Source organism: Urocitellus parryii, chromosome 13 (assembly GCF_045843805.1).
Source record: "Urocitellus parryii isolate mUroPar1 chromosome 13, mUroPar1.hap1, whole genome shotgun sequence".
NCBI lineage: Eukaryota > Metazoa > Chordata > Mammalia > Rodentia > Sciuridae > Urocitellus > Urocitellus parryii.
In genome coordinates, this window is record NC_135543.1 from 7,453,508 (window position 1) to 7,475,308 (window position 21,801).

Genomic DNA, 21,801 nt, shown 5'->3' on the forward strand with positions numbered 1-21,801 from the left:
GTTGTTTTTAAAATCCTACCTCTTATATGTTTTGTGTTTGTTTTCTATTTTTTTCCAGGATTTTGTTCCTTTTTGTATGTCAGGGTCTTTAGAATATATTTTTTGCTTATTTTTTTGTTTGAATTCCTAAGAATTTAATAAGGTGTTTATTATGTCTTAATTCAATGTGGATGGCATGGAGTGCTAAGCAGATAGCATATCCTTTTCCACTTACGTGTTTTTATTGGCACATGCTCCACTTTTGTATTTTAAATGTAAGCACACACAATAAAATAGCCCTGGAAAAAGAGAAGGTATACTGCACAAATAGATCAGAATAAAAACATTTAGCTTTTGCTCTTCACATACTTTCTGAGTTGTTGTTCATGCCTCCTATTTGTTTCTTACAGGCCACGAACCATTAAAAACAAAATCCCCAAATTGGACTCTTCTTACCTTTCAAAAAAAAAAATCCACAAATATTCTGGGGTTATATTTTTGCTCAAAAGTTTTAGGTATTCTTTTACTAAAGAGTGGTAACAACAGCAAAACAACATGACTGATGTTTGATAGTCTAGTAACAAAGCACATGTATTGGGTCCCCTCTAAGTTCAGCTGTTGTACTTGGTTTCATGTGCATTGTTTTTCATTTTTCTCACACCAATCCATTTCCTCCCAGTAGTGGTAGTTACCATTTTACCTAACTTTTTCAAATGAGGAAACAAGTTTAGAATGATTACAGACTTCCCTGAAGTCAGATAGCTAAATGCAGGGCTTGGCTCAAGGTTCTTCTGGGTTCAGAATACTTCAGCCTTTGTGAGGGAAAGAAGGCTTTGGAAGCAGTAATGATTTTATTTTTTTCCCCTCTAAATCTGTATGTTTTTAGTAATTGATGAACTTGTCAGGATAGGAACACGAGCAAGTTTTGCCCTTCTTATTTTATACTGTTAAAGTAGAAAGCATGTGTTAATGGTTCTTTAAGACCTTTGGCCAATTTTTGCCTGCTTGAGGTGATGGAGAGGAAAGTAGGAGGAAGGTTTATATTTGGATAGCATTGAAATCTTTGATAATGAAGAAAACTGTCTGCTCCTGCCTCTCATTGAATAAATAACTACTTTAAGGAGTTGACTACATGTTGACTCCTATGCTTATAATGTGAAATGAAGGAATGTCTGAACTTTGGCATTATAATGTGTTTGTATTTATCTGCCTGGCATACTGGAAGAACAGTTTTAGACTTAACTATTTTGCATTTAACCTTTTGTTAATTTGCTGTAAAAAGTCACATTGATAATTATAAAGCTATATCTTGGTACATAAATTTTCTAAATGTTCTTTTGCCCTTTTGTGGTAAATTATTGCATAACTTTTAATGGTGCAATATGAGAAGAGGTTTCTAAAAGAACTTGCTCCAGCTGTTTTAATGAAAAAATTAACTTACAGCCTTATGATCTAGTAGTTTGTTTATTCATTAGAAGTTAACCTTTTGGATGTGGAAAAGGAATGTCTTATCTGAAAGCTTATTTCACATAGAATCATGCAAAGTGTTGTTTTTTTTTTTTTTAATGTTTTTCTGACTATGGAGAAAGGAAATTGTCCTGGTGAGTGTGACTCTGACAACATAGTTTCTTTTGGAACTTTTTTGGAGTTTAAGTGGGATTAGATGGAATATCTTAAAGTTTCTCCAGCAGACACCTGCATGGACATTATTCCTTTAGTTGTTCCAGTTCAAACATAGCTTCTCATGTAACTCCTGTGTGAAAAGTACTATTGATGACAAAACCTCTTCTTTCTAATACTAGCTAGAAATAATTAGAATGCATCTTCTAAACTTGCTTGGTACTGTGCCATTTACTGTGTAACGTGGATGGTCTCTGAATTTGAAACGTTGTTTTAACCTATCTCACAGTTTTTCTCCTAGATTATTGCTGCTTTCTTCTTATCTTTTAAACTATTATGAGCACATTTGATTTGTTTGGCCAAGAAATACTCTAAGGGGAGAGTAGGGAAGGTCCTGGGAAAGGAGAGTTGTCAAATTATGTTGTATACATTACAAGTCTGGCGTGACGCATCCCACTTTTTGTATAATTTTAATGCAGCAATAAAAAAAAGAAGTGTTATGATTGGAACAGAATTCTTTGGTGGTGGTTGTAGATTGTTACTTCCTTTTTCATCTCTGTTAAGAATTCTAAAACAATTTTTAAAAAGGCAGGAAGGAATTTGGGGGCATGTCTAACTAGAAAATTCAACTAATTATTTGAAATTAAGAAAACTTTTCCCTTCTTTCCTTTCTCTTTGTATTCCTAGGCAGTAGACAGATGATAATGAGAGTTCTAGAATTGCTTGGAGAGGATATGATACTTATTGGTGAAGCAATTTCAGCTGATATCTGGGATGACAACAGCCTTTTTGCTATAAATATGGTAAGAAATCATTTTTTGTTTGGGATATGGGTAATAGTATTTTATTTGACTTTTGGTCTTTTAAGCTGGTTTCATTTGTCTTTGGAAGTTCATACTTTTATTTCTGACACAGAAATAAAATTAGGCTTATTTTATCCCCATTCCTGAATAGGTCATTTCTCCAGAGGTTTTGGTTATTTTTAATAGGGAAAGGTCTATCAAGACTAATAATGGGTTTTTGGGAGTGTTTATAGCTACAGTGATATCATTCTTCCCTCTTAGTAACAAAACTAGGAAATGTATGATTTAAAAAATCTTGAGTTCATATTGCTGTTTTTCTGATTTTAAATTTGTATTTCTTATACTTTTGATGGTAGAAAGTCTTAGACCCTATATAAAACAAATTGCTTTGTTAGAACCTTTAGCATACATAAAACATTTTTTAGAATAGCAATATTAATATTACTGTGAACAACTCTAATAAAGTTCAAGATTTTCTAGCAGTTTTTTTGACTTAGACTAAATCTCAATATGTTACTGTCAAAATACTGTAATTCAAAGTCACATAAAAGAATTCTTTCTCTGTTATAATATCAACATTGAGTTGTTTCAATTTGTTTCCACTTTTGGAAATTTTCTCTTCATAAAAATGTAGCTCAGTGATGTCTCCCTGACATCCTGTTCCCTTTAAGTTTTTTTTTTGTCTAATGGTAGCTATTTGAATTGTATTTTCTGGTTCATCCTCTCTATTTTTTTCTTAGTTATTAGCAGATATAAGCAAAAAAAGCATGTAGAGTTTTACCAACTTTGTATATCTTACATTAAAGGTAGAATATTATGTACACTTGTTTTTATAACTTAAAAATGCATAGTGTGTGCATGAGGTAGAAGGTACAGAGGTCATTCTGTGTCCGAATGTTGAGATCTTCTTTATTCTTTCCTTATAGGTTGCAGATGCTTCAGTGTGTGCATTGGTTTGTTGGTGATGATCATAATTGCTAGTACAAATTATGAGTGATGCATAATTACTTATGTCACTTCATGCTTACACAAGTGTGTCTCTGAGGAGGATTTAAGTGAGATTACTGTTCCAGAAAGTAAATATATTTTTAATTGTAGCCACTGTCAAGTTCCCTGTGTACTTGCACCATTCCTTTCACCTACCAGCAGCATCCTAGAAGGAGCACTTTCCCAGACTCAACCTAGAGTGTAAAACCAGATGTCAGGTTTTTGCCATTCTGATGAGATATTGCCTGTCATTGTAGTAGGTTAATCGGGAGCATCTTTTTGGAAATCTTAAGAGTCATTTGCCTTCTCTTTGCCTGTAAACTCTTCACACTTTTATCTCTTCTCTCTTGGGTCATTGGTTTTTGTTCTTTTTTTCAATTTCTAATAGATTAGAAATATTGAACTGTCTGAAGTATGTTGCAATTTTTTGTTCCTGTTTAGGTGATAGTGAGGGTGGTGGTAAGGTATTTTTAAAAAAATGTTTGTGACTTTACTAATAATGCTTCTGTCATGTAAAATCTTTATTTACTCACTTGTTTATTTTTATGTAACTTTACTTCTAAGTATTTTTTTCTTTTTAATGCCATTGTGAATGAACTATTTTAAAAATTTTATTGTTTGGATTGTTCATTCCTAGTATATTGAAATTCGGTTGGATTTTGTATATTGATTTTTTATCCTGTGGTCTTGGTGGACATATTAGTTCTTGTAGTTGTTGTTTGTTTTAGGATTTTCTTTCTAAAGCATCGTGTTACCCATGAATGAAAACAGATTTAGGATCAGGTTACTATGATAAAGACATCTTTATTGTTCCTGCCCAATTTGGATGCCCTGCAATGATCTATGTCACCCCGTTGTCTTGTTGGAACCTTGGTACCATGTGAATGTGTGGCAAGAGCCTGATCTCTGAGGGGAGGCTTTCAGTATTGCACTATTAAATGTGATACTAGTTCTACAAAACTAGAGTTTTGTAGATGCCTCTGTAAAATTGAGGAAGTTTTCTGTATTCCTAGTTTGTTGTTTTATCATGAAGGGTTGGATTTGTCATAGTTTTCTGTGTCTGTTGAGATGATCACTTAGTTTTTTGAGTAGCAGAAGTCCTTAATTTTGATAAGATTCCACTTTTTAGTTTCTTCTATTGTGGATCATGCTTATGATGTTGTAGTAAGAGATTTTTGCCTGATCTGGGGTACAAAGACTTCTTTCCTATGTTTTCTTTTAGAACTATTATGGTTTTGAGTTTTAATTTTTTTCTATTTCTATGATTAATGTTGAGTCAAGTTGGCTTATCTGTAAGTTTTCAGGGACTTAAAGGTATAGTTACTCATAGGGTAAATTCAACCTTAGAATAACCATTCAAGGTGTACAGAGATCAGAAAGTTGCCTTGATTCTTGCTGTTTGTATTTCAGTAAGAGTGATGATTTTGGAGATTATGGCATTATATTTAATGTATTTTTTTGTAATAAGTGTTTTGGTAGGTAATGTTTTGTATGAGTAGCCAACATACACAGTAGCTTTAGGACTATTGTAATACAAGATAATATTTTAGAGATCTTGGACTGCCAGAATATGTGTTTATGTAAGTGGAAACCATATATATTTTGAAATTTCAATATATCAAAAATCCTTTGCTATTTTATATCTTTTATTTTGAAATTATCTAGTGGTGCTCTTGCCTTCCTTGAAGAATTAATATGCTGGGTAATGTTAGGTCTATCTTTCTGTCCATGCTTTTACTCCTTTCTTTATTTTACTTACCTTGTCAAGGATGTAAGTTTGGTAGTCATAAAAATATATATTGACTATTATAATTACAAAATTTCCTTTCAAAATTGTTATTTTGATCTAGGTCTGTCTATATTTAGTCAAACTTTGTTACAGGCTATTTCAAATCCTTGTGAATAGATGTCAGAAGATAGTAAGTAAAATAAAATGCAGATAATACAGATGTTTGCTGGGCACAGTGGGCATACCTGTGATCTTAGTGACTCAGGAGGCTGAGGCAGGAGGATTGCAAGTTTGAGGCCAACCTCAGCAATTTAGTGAGGCCCTAAGTAACTTGGCAAAACCCTGTCTCAAAATCATGAAAAAGTGTGAGGATGTGGTTCAGAGGTAAAGTACTTCTGGGCTCAATCCCCAGTACCAAAACCAAACCAAACCAAAATAAAACAAAATCCAGATGTTTACCTAATACCAGTACTTATGTGAATTAAGACAGCCTTCTCTCAGTATAATATAAAATACCTGAGGTAACGAACTTAAAAAGAGAAAAAGGATTATTTGGTCTCAGTTTTGGAGGTTCCAGTCAAAGATTGGGCAGACTCATTGCTTTGGGCCTGTGGTGGCTCTACCAGATGGCATTGGTGGGGAGTGTGTAACAGGAGACAAAAAAGGAAGAGGAAAGGCCTGAGGTCCCACAGTCCTCCTCGAGGGCATGCCCCTATGACCTGGGACCTCCCACTAGGCCCCACCTCCTCAAGTTCCACAGCACCTCCTGATGGCCCCACCTGGGGACCAAACTTCCAACACATAGACCTTTGGGGACACTCAGTATCCAAACTATAGCATCCTGTGTGAAAAAATCCAAAGCTTTATTATTTTTTCCAGTTACACAAACCTTTGAGAAGAGAAGTTGTGCGTTTTACAATGGATATTGTACATTTTCAAGCCTCTCGGTTTCTGACAGTAGTCCTTAATCTTGATTTTTCTTTAGTCCTTAAGGTTATCACACTATTTTGCAGTACTTTTAGGAGATTTTCACATATTGAAGGTTTTCGGCAAGTGAATTTTTCCTGAGAAGTGTGAGGAATGCTTTATCAGTTGCTTCTTAAATTAACTTAAAATTTCTTGGCCAGAACATTTATCTGTAAAAGTTAGTCATTTACTTTTAACTTTTGGCTGCTGATCTTTTGTGATTCAATGAATTATTTTTACTTTAAAGGTTAAATCTGTTGTATAAGTGCCAATTGGTATGTTAGAAATGCTAAATTAAACATTGCTACTTGAAATTATATTTCATTTACTTGATTAAAAAGCATAAATGCCTCTTGAGGGAGGAATCTCTCTCCTTTGGATATATATTTAAAGAAATAAAATTTCTTAATGTCCCTGCTTCTGCCAGTGTTAAGAGGAAAGAAGCAGTATTTTTTCCTAAGGCATCAAAGGGATAAAAAGTGGGGCTGGGGAACGTGGTCAGTGGTAGAGCACTTTCATAGCATGTTTGAGGCCTGGGTTCAATCCCCAGCACTGAAAAAAAAATCTGTTGTTATTAATTCAGAAATTAAATACCTGAGGATATATAATCAGGTTTCTAGGTATTTCCAGATAGTTGGGTTATGTTTGTACTCCATGATTCAGTCATTTCAATGTAGTAAAATAATTTTCCTCTCTAAAATTAAATATTTTTATTTCACTTGAAGTAAATAAGAGAAAGAGATCTTTTCACTAGAATTAATTTTTGTTTAAATATAAAACTCACTAGTGAACACTTTAAAAATTACATTGGCCCAGGGTATGTGCTGTCCGCTCCCTGGCCTGAAGTCAGGCTGGTTTCCTTGTTCCCTTGGCACTCCTCGTTCGCAGGAGTAAGGAGCCGGGCCTCATTTTGGATGGCCCCAGACTCCTGGATTGTCCTCTATTCAATTTTGCATTTCTTCTCTGTCACTTGTCATTGCAGTGTCATTGACACATAGCCTTTTCTTCTTCTTCCTCTTTGTTTAAAAATATTTGTTTATTTTTTTAGTTGTAGTAGTTGGACACAATACCTTTATTTCACTTATTTATTTTTATGTGGTGCTGAGGGTCTCGCACGTGCGAGGCGAGCGCTCTACCACTGAGCCACAACCCCAGCCCACCTTTTCTTCTTTCTGATGCCTCATTGCTTCTAAATTCCCAACTGACCTGCTGTGAGCTGATTTTTTCTTCTTCTTACTTTTCAGTTGATTTCCTGTTTTCCTTTTTGTGCACTTTATTTCAGTAGAAAATCAAGAACAAGAATCCTAGCTTTTTGTTGCTGTTGTTTCGTGCTGTGCCACTGAGGCTGGTCCTGGGACTGTGTCAGCATATCTAGGACACATAATTCAGAAGCTAGTCTGCTTGTGCTTTGCCTTTGTCTTCATTTTTATGTATATCTTTCAACTTAAAAGGCATAGCTTCTGTTTAAGGACCAGTTGTTGAGGAATTTATGATGGCAGAACATTTTCTATTTGAAAAAAAAAGAAACCTTTAATCAGGAAGAATTTATGTAATTTGATATTTAAATGCTTTTTAATTCTTTGGCTTCTCATTTTCATTTATTTAATAAGGTTAGGATCAATTTGAGGACAGGGATCATGTCTCCTGGCTAATGCATTTTCCCCTTTATGCTTGCACATGCGCTGGGCACCCTTTCGGCTGCCTGATGCAGATTGAAGAGAGCTAGCTCCATGTGTGTGTTCCAAGTTGGAACAGGTGAGCCTTAGACGCTAGGAGGAATGTATGGTTCCTGGAACTATTGTTTTTTATCATTATCTTTTGGTCATTATTACAAGAAATCATTGAAATCTTAAAAATAGTTAGTTTTTCTTAATAATGTATGTATACTTATCATTCTTTTCTACTTTTTTATTGTCTTAGCAGATATTGGTTATTCACTGAGAAGACCAAATTTTTGTTTTGGTTGGTTTTGCTGCTTAATGATATTTTAAACTCATCTCAATGGCGTTTTTACATGGACTCCTAAAATTGGTCATTTTCCTCAATTTTCTGTTATTTAAATGTTTTCAGAAAGAAAAACTGCTCCTGGTGTTTGGGTCCCTTGGAGAAACCATGTGCTACCATAAGAGTAGCGTTGATTTGGAGCAAACAGAGATGCTGCTGGTGCACCACAGGATGGCCTTTGTCAGCACCTCACTGTTTGCGGTTCGCCTGTTGCAAACACTGCTCTCTGTTGAAAAGGTAAGGTAGAGGATGCTGTTACTTGTAGTTCACTGAATTTTAAATACATGCTCTCTTGTAAATTTCTTTTGATCATTTCATGGTGCCAATGTGTTCTACTATAAGACCCATTTTTAAAATAAGAGTATATAAAAATATTTTATTTACTCATTTATTTTCATACAATTATTTTAAATGTACAAATTGATATAACTAACATTTTGACTTTTTTTTTCCTGTGGTACTGGTGATTGAGCCCAGGCTCTTGTGCATTCGAGGCCAGCACTCTACCAACTGAGCTATATCTCCAGCTCCAGCAGTCGTTTTTGTTGCACATGTTGATTGTAATTCTGAATATTCATTTGCTTATTCCTTCACTTGTCCGTTCATGAATATTTAGTTGATTGCCTATATACTGGGCTAGCAGTTACATGTTGGATGTAAAACCAGTAAGTTAGAATTGGTCCCATAGAATTTAGTTTTGTGTAAACGATAAGACTTACTAGTAAGTTAGCTTTCTAAGTCAGTATGTTTGACTTACCTGGTTTCCTTTCTTTAATAACTTGATTTCAAAGCCAGCCTCAGCAATTAAGTGAGGCCATAAGCAAATCAGCAAGACCTTGTTTGTAAGTAAAATACAAAAAAGGGTTGGGGATATGGCTCAGTGGTTGAGTGCCCCTGGGTTCAATTCCTGGTACCAAAATAAAAAAGGATTACATATTTTGTCTTTATTGTCTAAAACTGTCTACAAGTGGTCTAATCTGTTGGTGATGCTTTCCATTGAATTTTTGATTTGGTTTATTGATTACTTCATTTTGAGAATTTCTGCTTGATTTTTTTCAGAATCTCTTTCTCTTTATTGAAGTGATATTTCAGTTTCTGTATATTTTCTCTCTGCTCTCACTCCTTACATTGTCCTTTACCTTTTTTTTTTTCAATCACAATCCAAAGATATTTAATGGAAAATTCCAGAAATAAATAATTCATGGGTTTTGAGTAACTTTAATTACAGCAAATTTTTTTTAATTGGTTGTTCAAAACATTACATAACTCATGACATATCATCTTTCATACATTTGATTCAAGTGGGTTATGAACTCCCATTTTTACCCCAAATACAACATTGTCCTTTACCTTGCAGATTAGTTTAACTGTGTTCATTCCAAAGTCTTTCTCTGACATTTCTTCCACTGTGGTGGCAGTGAAATCTGTTACTGAAGTATCTTGGTTTGTTTGAGGCAGTTTGTTCCCATGCTTTTTCGTGTTCTTTGTGTGTCCGCCCATCTAACAATATGGATGTGAGGCAATAGAGTTTCTATACTGTGGAATGAAGTGTCCTGGAAGGTTTTTAGTACCTTCCCATTTAGGAGGAGAGAAATAATAACAATAACCAATGGAAACAATATACAGCATTAAACCAAATAGTTCCTGCTCTGATGTCTGCAGTGTTGTCACGATGAACAGAAATGATGTGATCGGTTATTCCCTATAATGGCAAGTTTGCAAAAGGGTTTACCATTTCAAGTGGTGGACAGGGAAAAAACAGAAGTGATGTAGGATGTGATGATTATGAGGGAAGAGGAGAGAAGATATAAGAAAAAAATAAGGAAGACTGAAAGAACAATAGAGATTGGCTGTTAGAAAAAAAGAGAGATTCAAGGGAAAGTAACGAGTTTTCCTAGTCCTTAGAAAACTGTTCCATGAATAACTGTTTTCAAAAATGTAAGAAATGAGAAAACAAAGACAATACCAAATATGATTATGTATAAATGTCCATGAACCATTGTGGTCACAATTAAGCAGAGAAAAGAAAAAAGGGGGGAAAAAAAGATCTCAGTGAGAAGTTAAAGAATTGTTTCCATTGGAGTTGAGAAGATTCCCAGCCTCCATTCGCAGCAGCGTTAGGTGCGGTGGTCTAGAGTGTGATGCTTGCTCCACCCTCAGGGTGGGGTTGCTGGAGTGAGAGAGGAAACCCTGTAGGCAGAACTCCTGGAGTGGGGCTTCACTCTTAGGTAGACTTCAGGCTCTTCACTGGATGCCTTTTGGTCTGGAGATGCTAAATCAGTGCACCTCCAAGGCTCAGCACTTGCTGGTCCTCCCTTGAAGACTGTACCCCAGGATCTCCCCTGGGTTCCACTCACATGGTGGAGGAACCCATTCTTCGTCTCCTATATCACCTGCAGACCTTGTGTTTCCTGGTCTTGGGTTTCGTTTTCAAACTCAGTCTCTTTTGCCCCCACCCTTTCAGTTTCCTGGCCATGTGCATCTCTCACAATTGGTCCTGCAAGCAGCTGGATTAAAAGGGAAGGGGAGAGCTGGGTGGGTTTCCCTGACTAGTTAGTTGTCCCCTGCGTAAACCTCTCTCCATGTGTGATTTCCCCCTGGTCACTTAGACACACTCTGTGTCGTGCAGTGTGGGTTTGCCAGGTCTGTATTTCAGGCCAGACTCCGGTGCCAGGACTCAGCTCCCTCAGCTGCTGGTCCCTGCACTGCTGCTACAGAATGGTTCCTCACTCTGTCATTGAATGCCGTGGGAGAGATGGCTGCTTCTTTCCCATAGAAGGATATGGTGCATCTCACCTTTCAGTTTAGTTGGGTAGTGTCTTTGATCTCGCAACGCTCTGTACCAAGACACACTTCTGGCCTCCTAAAAATTTGAATTCCTTTAATTCCCTATCCCTCCACTTTGCTCGTGGAGAGACCCCTCTGGCTGGTGTCTCCAGCGACTGTGGTACTGGAGATCTCTTCCTTATTTTATTATATCCCACCTCCTGAGAGTTCCCAGTCTGTTCTGAGTGTCCAGTAATAAATTCCAGTAAACCCCCCACCCCTTCCCCCACCTTTGTTGTCCACCCACCTTGCTGAGTGCTGAGAGGTTGCCTGTCTGCTTTCTTGGTTTCATGCCATGGAGCAGCCAGGAAGGTGACCTGCTCTATTCTGCCAACTTGAAACCTCCTCGTCTATATTAGTTTTGAGGCTTTTTTTCTTTTCTTTCTTTTATCTTTAAAATCAGAATGAAGGGTAGGAATGTAGCAAGAGTGTGTGTATGTAGAGTTCCCAAGGTTTTGAAGGTCCTAGCACTGGGGGAAATAATCAAATTGAGAGCATCTGTAAAAATTATTGTTTTAACATTTACTGTTATCTAATATACATGTTCCAGTTACTTAGGCACTTCATAAATGTTGATGGGTACTAAATATTTCATCATAAAGATATTCTGTAGTTTGCATAAGCATTCTAGAAATTAGACATTTAGGGTTTTTATTGTGCATATGTTTTAATGAATAACCTTTTAAAATATGTACATATCCATATTTACTCATTTTGGATTCTTAGGTTCTTATTAACATTATCAGAGACAGAATGCTCAAACATATTTTTATTATAAGTATAATTTTAAAATAATACAGTTTCACAGATTTCATTATTTTCACTACAGAATGGATACAAAAAATATAATATGTGGAAAAGATAGGTTATATGGGAGAATATTACTAAAATTAAACAGTTTTCAAAATTTGAAAAATGTAGGCCAATAACTTTTCTATGTCTTGCTAATCACAGTTTCTGAAATTGTATGGTATGATAGTGTAATTTGGCTATCAGTTTTCAACTGATTTTTAATATATTGTTAAAAGAAAAACTATAAAAAGTCTATAAAGACTTGTATGCTTTTTTCATTATACATAATGTAGTAGTTTACAAAAGTATATATACTTTGATGCACTTTTTAGCAAGTGAAGCCATCTGTTTTAAGAAAGTGACTTTCCCACCCTGAACAAAATTCTTTTTTTTTGTTTTGTTTTTGTTTTGGCACCAGGTAGTGAATCCAGGAGTGCTCAACCATTGAGCCACATCTCCAGCCCCTTTTTATATTTTTTAATTAGAGACAGGGTCTTAGTGAGTTGCTTAGGGCCTCGTTAAATTGTTGAAGCTGGCTTTGAACTCACAATCCTCTTGCCACAGCCTCCTGAGCCCCTGGGATTACAGGTATGCACCGCCACGCCCAGCCTGAAAAAAGTTCTTGTTAAAATAGTAGCATTTCAAAACCTTCTTCCCTTCAATTCATTACTTCCTCCTCCCTAAAACTAAAATTCTTTAGGAAGGATTTCTATCACTATAGATCAGTTTGCTTGTTTTTGAACATTGTTTAAGTGGACTTTTTTTTTTTTTTTTTTTTTTTAGGATTCATTACTGTTGTTGTTTGTTGCAGTAATTTGTTTTTATTATTATTGTTCATCATTATTGTTGCTTGTAGCAATAATTTCTTGTTATTATATTTTGCGGTGTTAGTTAGAGGGGATTGAACTCAGGGCCTTGTGTATGCTAAGTAAATGCTTTACTACTGAGTCGCATCCTCAGCTCTTTTTATTTTGAGACAGGGTCTTCCTTGCTAAGTTGCATAGGCTGGGTGGCCTCTAACTTTCAGTGTTCCTGCCTCAGCCTTTCAAGCAGCTGGGATTACAGGTGGTACGCACCAATGGGCTCAGCAATTTGTTCATTTTTATCACAAAACACTATTCCATTTTATAAGTGTATTCAAAATGATTCATATTACTAGATCATATGTGAAATCAAGAATAGAACATTAAATTTTAAATATTATGTTTTGCTTTATAGAAAACCATATCACTTATTAATTTTTAACTTTTATTCATTAGTCATGTTTCTGAAGTAATTTTTCTTTTGGGTACTGGGAATTGAACTCAGGGGCACTTTTGCTGAGGCTGGCTTTGAACTTATGATCCTTCTGCCTCATCCTCCCAAGCTGCTGGGATTACAGGAGTGTGCCACTTCGTCCGGCAGAAGTATTAGTTTTTTGTTTTGAAGAATGAAAATTTTCTAAAGTATAAACGTTAAAAATGGAAGAATTATAGTCATATAAGATTATAATTATACTTAAAATGTGGGTGTCTTTCTTTGTAGAATAATATTTTATAAGTGAAAACTGTTGTTTCTGTAATAATTTATTATTTATAACTATTCTAAATACGTATATAATAAATAAATATAATGATCAATTTATAGAATGAAGAACTAATGGAAAACCTATGTATCCTATCAACTGTATCGTACAGTTTATTGTATTTTCTTAATCTATATGCTTATTTGGATAGAATCAATTAGAATAGAAGTTAGTAATTTTTTTTTTATTTGGGTTCATGATAGAATAATGCGAATTTTCCCTCGGCTCCGATAATCTCCGAGAGCTGGGGAGAGATTTTTGAGATTTCCCAGCTGTATGGAGAGGGAGGGCTGAGGGTCACACCCCTGTTGTCGCTGATTTCACTTTGGAGCGATCCCATCTGCCTAACTCTAAGCAGGAAGAGTGAAACAGGCGGTGTAGTGATACCAGATTTTAAATTATACTACAGATCAATAGTAACAAAACCAGCATGGTACTGGTACCAAAACAGGCGGGTAGACCAATGGTACAGAATAGAGGACACAGAGACCAATCCACAAAATTAGAACTTCCTTATATTAGACAAAGGTGCTAAAAGCATGCAGTGGAGAAAGGATAGCATCTTCAACAAATGGTACTGGGAGAACTGGAAATCCATATGCAACAAAATGAAACTGAATCCCTTTCTCTCACCATGCACAAAAGTTAACTCAAAATGGATCAAGGAGCTAGGAATCAAACCAGAAACTCTGCGTCTAATAGAAGACAAAGTTGGCTCTAATCTCCATCACGTGGGGTCAGGCCTCAAATTCCTTAATAGGACACCTATAGCACAAGAGTGAAAATCAAGAATCAACAAATGGGACGTACTCAAACTAAAAAGATTTTTCTCAACAAGAGAAACAATAAGAGAGGTAAATAGGGAGCCTACATCCTGGGAACAAATTTTTACCCCTTACACTTCAGATAGAGCCCTAATCTCCAGAATATACAAAGAACTAAAAAAAATGAAACAATAGGAAAACAAATAACCCAATCAACAAATGGGCCAAGGATCTGAACAGACACTTCTCAGAGAAGGATATACAATCAATCAACAAATACAATGCTCACCATCTCTAGCAATCAGAGAAATGCAAATTAAAAACCACTTTAAGATACCATCTCACTCCAGTAAGATTGGCAGCCATTATGAAGTCAAACAACAAGAAGTGCTGGTGAGGATGTGGGGAAGAGGGTACTCTTGTACATTGCCGGTGGACTGCAAATTGGTGCGGCCAATTTGGAAAGCAGTATGGACATTCCTTGGAAAGCTGGGAATGGAACCACCATTTGACCCAGCTATTCCCCTTCTCGGACTATTCCCAAAAGACCTAAAAATAGCATACTACAGGGATACAGCTATATCAATGTTCATAGCAGCACAATTCACAATAGCTAGACTGTGGAACCAACCTAGATGCCCTTCAATAGATGAATGGATAAAAAAATGTGGCATTTATACACAATGGAATATTACTCAGCACTAAAAAAATAACAAAATCATGGCGTTTGCAGGGAAATGGATGGCATTAGAGCAGATTATGCTAAGTGAAGTTAGCCAATCCTTAAAAACAAATGCTGAATGTCTTCTTTGATATAAGGAGGGTGACTCAAAACAGAGCAGGGAGGAAGAGCATGAGAAGATTACCATTAAGCAGGGACGAGAGGTGAGAGGGAATGGGAGAGAGAAGGGGAATTGCACGGAAGATGGAAGGAGACCCTCATTGTTATACAAAATTACATATAAGAGGATGTGAGGGAGAAGGGGGAAAAAGAGAGAGAAATGAGTTACAGTAGATGGGATAGAGATGATGGAAGGGGAGGGGGGATAGGAAGGGGTTAGGAAGGGCAGCAGAATACAACAGACACTAGTATGGCTGTATGTATAAACGTGGATGTGTAACCAATGTGATCCAGCAATCTGTACACGTGGGAAAAATAAGAATTCATACCCCATTTGAATCAAATGTATGATATATGATATGTCAAGATCATTGTAATGTTTTGAGCAACCAATAAAAAAAAAGAATAATTCGAAGTTGATACTACATGCTTTTGTTTTGAAGGTAATTTTCTTTATGAAAAAAATACCTATACTTTTTGGTAGCTCTTAAATATATAATTTGGAGCTTCATTAAAACAATTTTGCTCATTGTAGGGGATTGTAATTAAGGTTTATAGGTGGTTATATTTGCTTTGATTGATTAACCAAGAACTTTTAAAATGATCTAAACAAAAATATGATTACTATGCTTTTAAGTTTCTTCAGTTTACATAAATATAAGGTTTTGCTGCCCTCTGCCTGTTGCTAGCCCACCAACATTTGAAGTAGAACTTGAAACCTTTAAAGTGGTTTTTTTTTAATTCCTATTTATGAACATAGATCTGTGTAGGGACTTATTGAATTTGGTAAATTGACCTCAGAGATCTTTTTGAAACTGATATTTTTTTATTTTAAATGACATAGGAGAGCACTCGTGTATAGGTTTAAATGAAGATAATTTGGCAAAAAATATTTTGGTTCGGTAAATTTACCAAACTTATAAACCAAATGAAGGTAATTTTATTTTGAAAAACATCTGAAAATGAGAGTTAAAAGTACTGTCTCTTTTATAAGTGAAAACTGTTGCTTCTGTAATAATTTATTATTTATAACTATTATAAATATGTATATAATAAATAAGCACTTATTATCAGTGATCAATTTATAGGATGAAGAACTAATGGAAAACCTATGTATCCTGTCAACTGTGTCATACAGTTAGATTGTATTGTGTTGGAATCAGCATCATAGAGTAGTCTGATAACTGCTGTTACTCTTACTCAGTGAGCAAAGCTGACTGAGGGTAAGGAAATATTTATATATCGCAGTTTTGGCTTTTCATGGTATAGCTGATTAATTCAGTGAGATGTAGAAACATATCTCCTAAAAATATTGTTAATCACATTTTGCATATTCTGGTTCATGAGGTCTGAGGTCTAGGTTAGGGAAAGTCTGCACTCATTATCCAGCTCTTAGATAATGCCATCTCTGCTCTGATTGGCAATAGACCTCCGACCCCTCAGTGCAGGAGATGTTGTTGATTCTTCTCATCCATCATTGGTGATGGATGCGCACTGTAACACCTTTACTTTTAGTTCTAAACAACATGTGATTAATGCTTATACTTGTAATCAGCTGATTTAAGTCTGGGGTATGAATGTGATTATCCTATGGAGCCGTGCCAGGATTAAGCTTCCGACCTTACTTAGGACTGTGTTTTGAGTTACTGAAGGGACAGTTTCAGATGTAGATATACGGAGTAAAAAGGTCAGAATTCTTTGGTGAAGTGAAAGGAGGACAGAAAGGAAGTAAGTATTCATTGAGTGCTATAAAATATTGGTTTTGCTTGATACTTGTTCAATTTCATAGCAGTTATTATTTTTTGACTAAAGTTAGAGAACATTTTTAAAAACTAAAACCCAGATTTTTCGGAGTTAGATCCACTGTGATATAGTATTTTGGCATGGTGTTCAAGTAACCAAGCCTTTTTTTTTTTTTGCTAATTCTTCTTTATCTTCCTGTTAAAAAGGTAGAATTCCAGGACTGACCAAGGCCCTCATAAGATGTCATCCCATTTATGATCTTTAAATGCCATCTCTATTTGACATTTCCCGAATGTATCTGTCCAGATCAGACACGTCACCTGACTCCAAACTCACGTAATCCAGTATTCTTTCTGATGTTTTTACTTCCATGACAATACCTCCAGCTTCATGTCCTAAACCTAACTCTTGGTCTCTCTACCCAAATGTTGTCTTCACCGTTTATATATGGCCCCTTGATCAACTATTGGTCAAGGCAAAAAACCTTAGAGGTGGCCTCGATTGCTGTCTCTCAGTCACACCTAGATCCAATCCCTGGGCAGAATCTGCCATTTCTCCTTGAATATCTACCCTGAATTTGAACTGAATCGCACCCATCCTCCAGCTCCGCCTAGGTTATTGCAGTGAACTCCTCATTGTTTTCCCAGCTTCCACCTTTGCACTTGACCACTTTTCTCCACACACTGATCCTTTGTCAAAACCTTCCAGCAGTTTTCATCAGTGAGCCAGTACGCACCTCGATCCAGAATCTTACCTGATGTGGCATGCCACTCCTCTCTGTCTCTGTGGGCCAGACTTATCTACCCTGAGCTCCTTGCAGCCAAAATGTAGCCTCTCCGAGTCTTTGTACTTGAAGTTTCCTCCTCCACGACTGCTTTCCCTCCAGATATCCACATGGCTTCTAACTATCGGGTTTCTGCTCCCATGTCGCTAGGTTAGAAAGGCCTTCTACCTCAGCTTTCAAGTGCCAGTGCTTCCCCTGCCTCCATCCCTTACCCTACCCGATTCAAAACACCTTAGCACTTCTAGCCACATCTGACAGATTTTGGGGGCGGAGTTTGTTTCACCCTCTGCCTTTCCCGAAGGAATGTCAGCTTCATGAGGGCCACAGTTAAAGTTTGGTTTTGCTTCCTGCTGTATTTTGAGGATCTGAATGGTGCCTGACATATGGGAGAACGTAGTGGGAGCTCAATTAATAAATCCTGAGTGAGTGAGTGTCTCATAGGTGAGTGGATAATTTACTACTCCCCCCACCACTAGTTCTTTATAAAGTAATAAATTTCTCTTTGCTTTCTCATAGTGTCTGTCTTACTTAGTCTAGAGGTTTCTTTTGCTTTGTGACCTAAAAATTCAGTTCCTTTAGTTTTGGATCTTCATTTGGCAACCTTATTTTATTTCAGCCAGTTTTTAATTGATTCAGCTCTTAATATTAGACATTCATGATTATCTTTAAAGCATATCATCCATCAAATTAATCTTGACCAGCACCCTCTTCATAAAGACAGCTTTTCAGCCGTATTAGTGAACCTGTTAAATGGTGTCTCAATATAGACTTTTCAGTTCTTTAACTAATGTTTAGAATCTTACCACAAACTAGAATCACTAAAAAATAGCTGATTTAGTTTTAAATCCTTTAAGTTATAAAATATATCTAATCAAGTATAATATAATAAAAATTGTCTTTTATGAGTATTCTAGAACTGTTTTGAATATGTTGTATTTTCCCTTTCTTTTTTTTTGAAAGAGAGAGAGAGAGAGTTTTAATATTTATTTTTTAGTTTTCGGCGGACACAACATCTTTGTTTGTATGTGGTGTTGAGGATTGAACCTGGGCGGCACGCATGCCAGGCAAGAGTGCTACTGCTTGAGCCACATCCCCAGCCCTGTATTTTCCCTTTAAATGACAAGACAAAAAGTTGATTTCTGTTGAGATCACTCTAGTTCTACCTGATTCAATGTTAGTCAATTTAATATGTAGTACATAAGTAGTATCTCAGTGTTTGTGTTCATTTTTGGGAAGGGGAGTGTTGTTGTCACAGACTTGTATTGGGTCATTGTGGAAAGTGGTGAGCATATATATGTAATTACTTAGAGAAGAAGGACTTGTCCTGTACTTGAAGGATAAACTGTGCAGAGCTTAGGAAGAGAGTAATTCTGGGTGTCAGTTTGGGGAAGGGAAGAAGAAAGTGCTCAGTGTTTGGACATAAGACATTTTGGGCAGAAAAAAAATTTCATTGCACAATGACATAGCGGTAGATGGTATGTTGGGAAATAGAATTTTCTTTGAAAAAAGCCTAGATTTTTGTGGTAGAGAATTACTAAAAAGGAAGTTGGACTAGATTAAGATTATAGTCTTATCATATTTTTATAAAATTATTTCTTAAACAAAATTCTATTTTTTTTTTTTTTGATTTATCAAGGCAAGTGAGTTTTTACCAGAGACGATGTCAACAGCATTATTTCTTCTTTCTTTGGACATGCCTATTTCATTGGAATATCCAACTATTCATGAAGCCGTTGTGGCCTATTTGGAACAGCTGAATTCTGAAAACTACAGTATTTATAAACGAGCTGCAGAGGCTGTTTATTCAATTGAATGTACCTGTAACTTCCTGTCTGATGTGGGGAAGGAGGTAAGATGTTTGTTGATACCTCTTTTAAAAACTTGTAATGAAGTATTCAGAAAATTTAACCTATACAAGTTAATGGATATATAAAAATTGAATTGCTACAGATGAGATATGTTATTATTGAGTGGATCTATTAGTAGATTAAAGTAAGGACATGATTTGTATAAAAATAAAACAAATACTTCACATTAATGAATGGTGCTTATTCAAATATCAGTGTTCAAATAAAGAAATATTTAATTACAAGTATCTTAATACTTAATAGTGAGTACCTAAATGAAGTAACTTTCTGTATACAAACTAAGTGATGATTGATGTAACCATAGAATTATGAGGACCATTTTAAGGAATACTTGCTGACATTTTTTATTTTATAGATACTTATTACATATTCATACTTAGAACCCTGTTTTTTTTATTGAATGCAGTTATGAACTACATTGCTTATAAAATAATAAGATACTTTAGGTATAATGTTGTAGTAATAGTTATATATTTGTATTTATCCCTTTAAAAAAAACACTGTTAGGGCATTACTTGGTATGCTGTCAATGAGAGGGTTAGTGGGTCTTAGAGATGACGTTGACTACAATAATGTTTTACTGTCTGAGTATATCAAAATGGATCCTGAAGGTATCGAAGAATTAGAGACAAAAATATTGTTCTTTTGGACCCTACAGAGGAGTATATCTGAATCTCATATTTATAATTTTCCTTTATTTACTTATTTACTTTTTCTTCCTCCTCCTCCTCTTCCTCCTCCTCTTTTACTTTCTTTCTTTTCCTTTTTAGTACCTTGATCCACTGTTCTATGTCTTTCAGGAAAAGTATTTCTGTAGTACTCTGCATGGTGATTTAATTACAATGTTTCAAATGTCCTATATGTTCCTACTAGGACTGGTCAGGGTGTTAGAAGAGGGCGATGGATAATAAAGTACCCTCACCCTACCTTTAGCGGGGGATGCATGGACCCAAGCTAGTAATTAAAGAACTAGGCAACTATGTTGCAGCTTCCGGCCTGCTGGTGTGAAACAGCATAGTCTGTGTGGTCTCAACCAGGAGTTCCCAGAGCTACTCCCAGTTTGGCATTTTTAGGTTGCTTGTTGAGAAAGTGGATGTACATGTATGCAAATATGAACAATCTCAGGGTCTCTGAATAATTTTTCTGAGTTTCTTAGTTAGCTATTGAGAATTTTATTCTATATGAACTTAACATTTATTATCCTATTGTGCTTCTTTTTCAGGGAGAGAAGAATCTCTTAGAATTAGTGGAGCTAGCTGACCAAGCCTTGTGTAGCTTTTCCTATCATCAGCATTTCCCTCTAATAAAAGAAATCATCTGCATTTGTTCAAAGATGTAATATTTTCTTAATATGATTCTATTATTGTAGGACACTGTGTGTGTCTCTCTCTCTGTGTGTATGTGTGTGTGTGTGTGTGTGTGTGTGTGTGTGTAAGTTTAGGGGTAATGAGAATTAAAATGACCTTAAATCTTTATTACTGTTAGTTTAAATTGCTTTTCCATATGTCTGACTTGTAAACTATATATGTTTAGCTGCATTGTATACATATAGTTTTTTTAAAATTATTTTTAAGTTGTAGTTGGACACAATACCTTTATTTTATTTATTTTTATGTGGTGTTGAGGATCGAACCCAGAGCCTCACACATACTAGGCAAGTGCTCTACCACTGAGCCACAACCCCAGCCCCACATAGTTTATTTAAGAGTAAATTTTAAAAATGTCATGCCCATAATCAAAATGGTAACCTTTGGATTTTTATACATTTGTTTTGATGTCCATCCAGACCAAATGTTCAAACACATTTATTTCCCTTTAAAATTTTAATTGATAGTTTACATTTCAAGTTTTATAAGTTTTATTATTTTATACCTTTTTCTTAAATGGAAGTTTGAAAAGCACTATTGTTGATTAATTTGTTTTGAGGACATTGGAGAAAATTCCTGTTTAGAAATTAATATCTTCATTGCTTTGTAATAATAAATCTATTACATGTTTAACATTAATTAAGAGATTTTAAAAGGCATTTTAAAAAATTCTCTTTGAGAACATTTTCTACTCTAAAACAAGTGTTTAAGTAATTTCCAGTAATCTGTTTAGTTACATCCCAGCTGGAGGAAGTAGAGTAGGAAGATGTCTCCTTCAGTATGCTTTGCAGTCTTTTCTTAGCTCTGACTTGCCTTACACATCTTGGATGTTTTCCTTTTTTACCAGTTGGAAATCTGCACAGGCCAGTCCACTGCTGCAAGGAGAAAGTCAGAAAGTGTTCCTGCACATGTTGTCCCACCCATTGCCACAAGTGAAAGCTGAGACTTACAACTGCTGTCTGGAGATGGTTAAGGTGGCGGTTGGTTTTGTTTTGAGAACTAGTAATGGGTTCTCTTATTAGTCTTCCAGAATTAAATTACTCGACCTTTTGCAGGAGATATAAAAAAACAATATTCCATAAAAATACATGTCAGTTCTAGGAAATATGTTCTATTTTAAAAAAATGTTATTTGTTCTTTTTAGGAAATATATACTACTAAATT

The 21,801-nt window shown here is 35.6% G+C and overlaps 1 protein-coding gene across 1 annotated transcript in view; it reads left to right on the forward strand.

The window, feature by feature from the left end:
- Window positions 1-21,801, forward strand: part of Rttn (rotatin) — a 168,854-nt gene that overhangs the window by 15,246 nt on the left and 131,807 nt on the right. Inside the window, exons 10-14 of the mRNA XM_026388674.2 lie at window positions 2,287-2,402; window positions 8,155-8,325; window positions 19,039-19,251; window positions 20,493-20,605; window positions 21,485-21,611. Of these exons, the coding sequence (XP_026244459.2) occupies window positions 2,287-2,402; window positions 8,155-8,325; window positions 19,039-19,251; window positions 20,493-20,605; window positions 21,485-21,611 (740 nt within the window). The remainder of the gene's footprint in view (window positions 1-2,286; window positions 2,403-8,154; window positions 8,326-19,038; window positions 19,252-20,492; window positions 20,606-21,484; window positions 21,612-21,801) is intronic.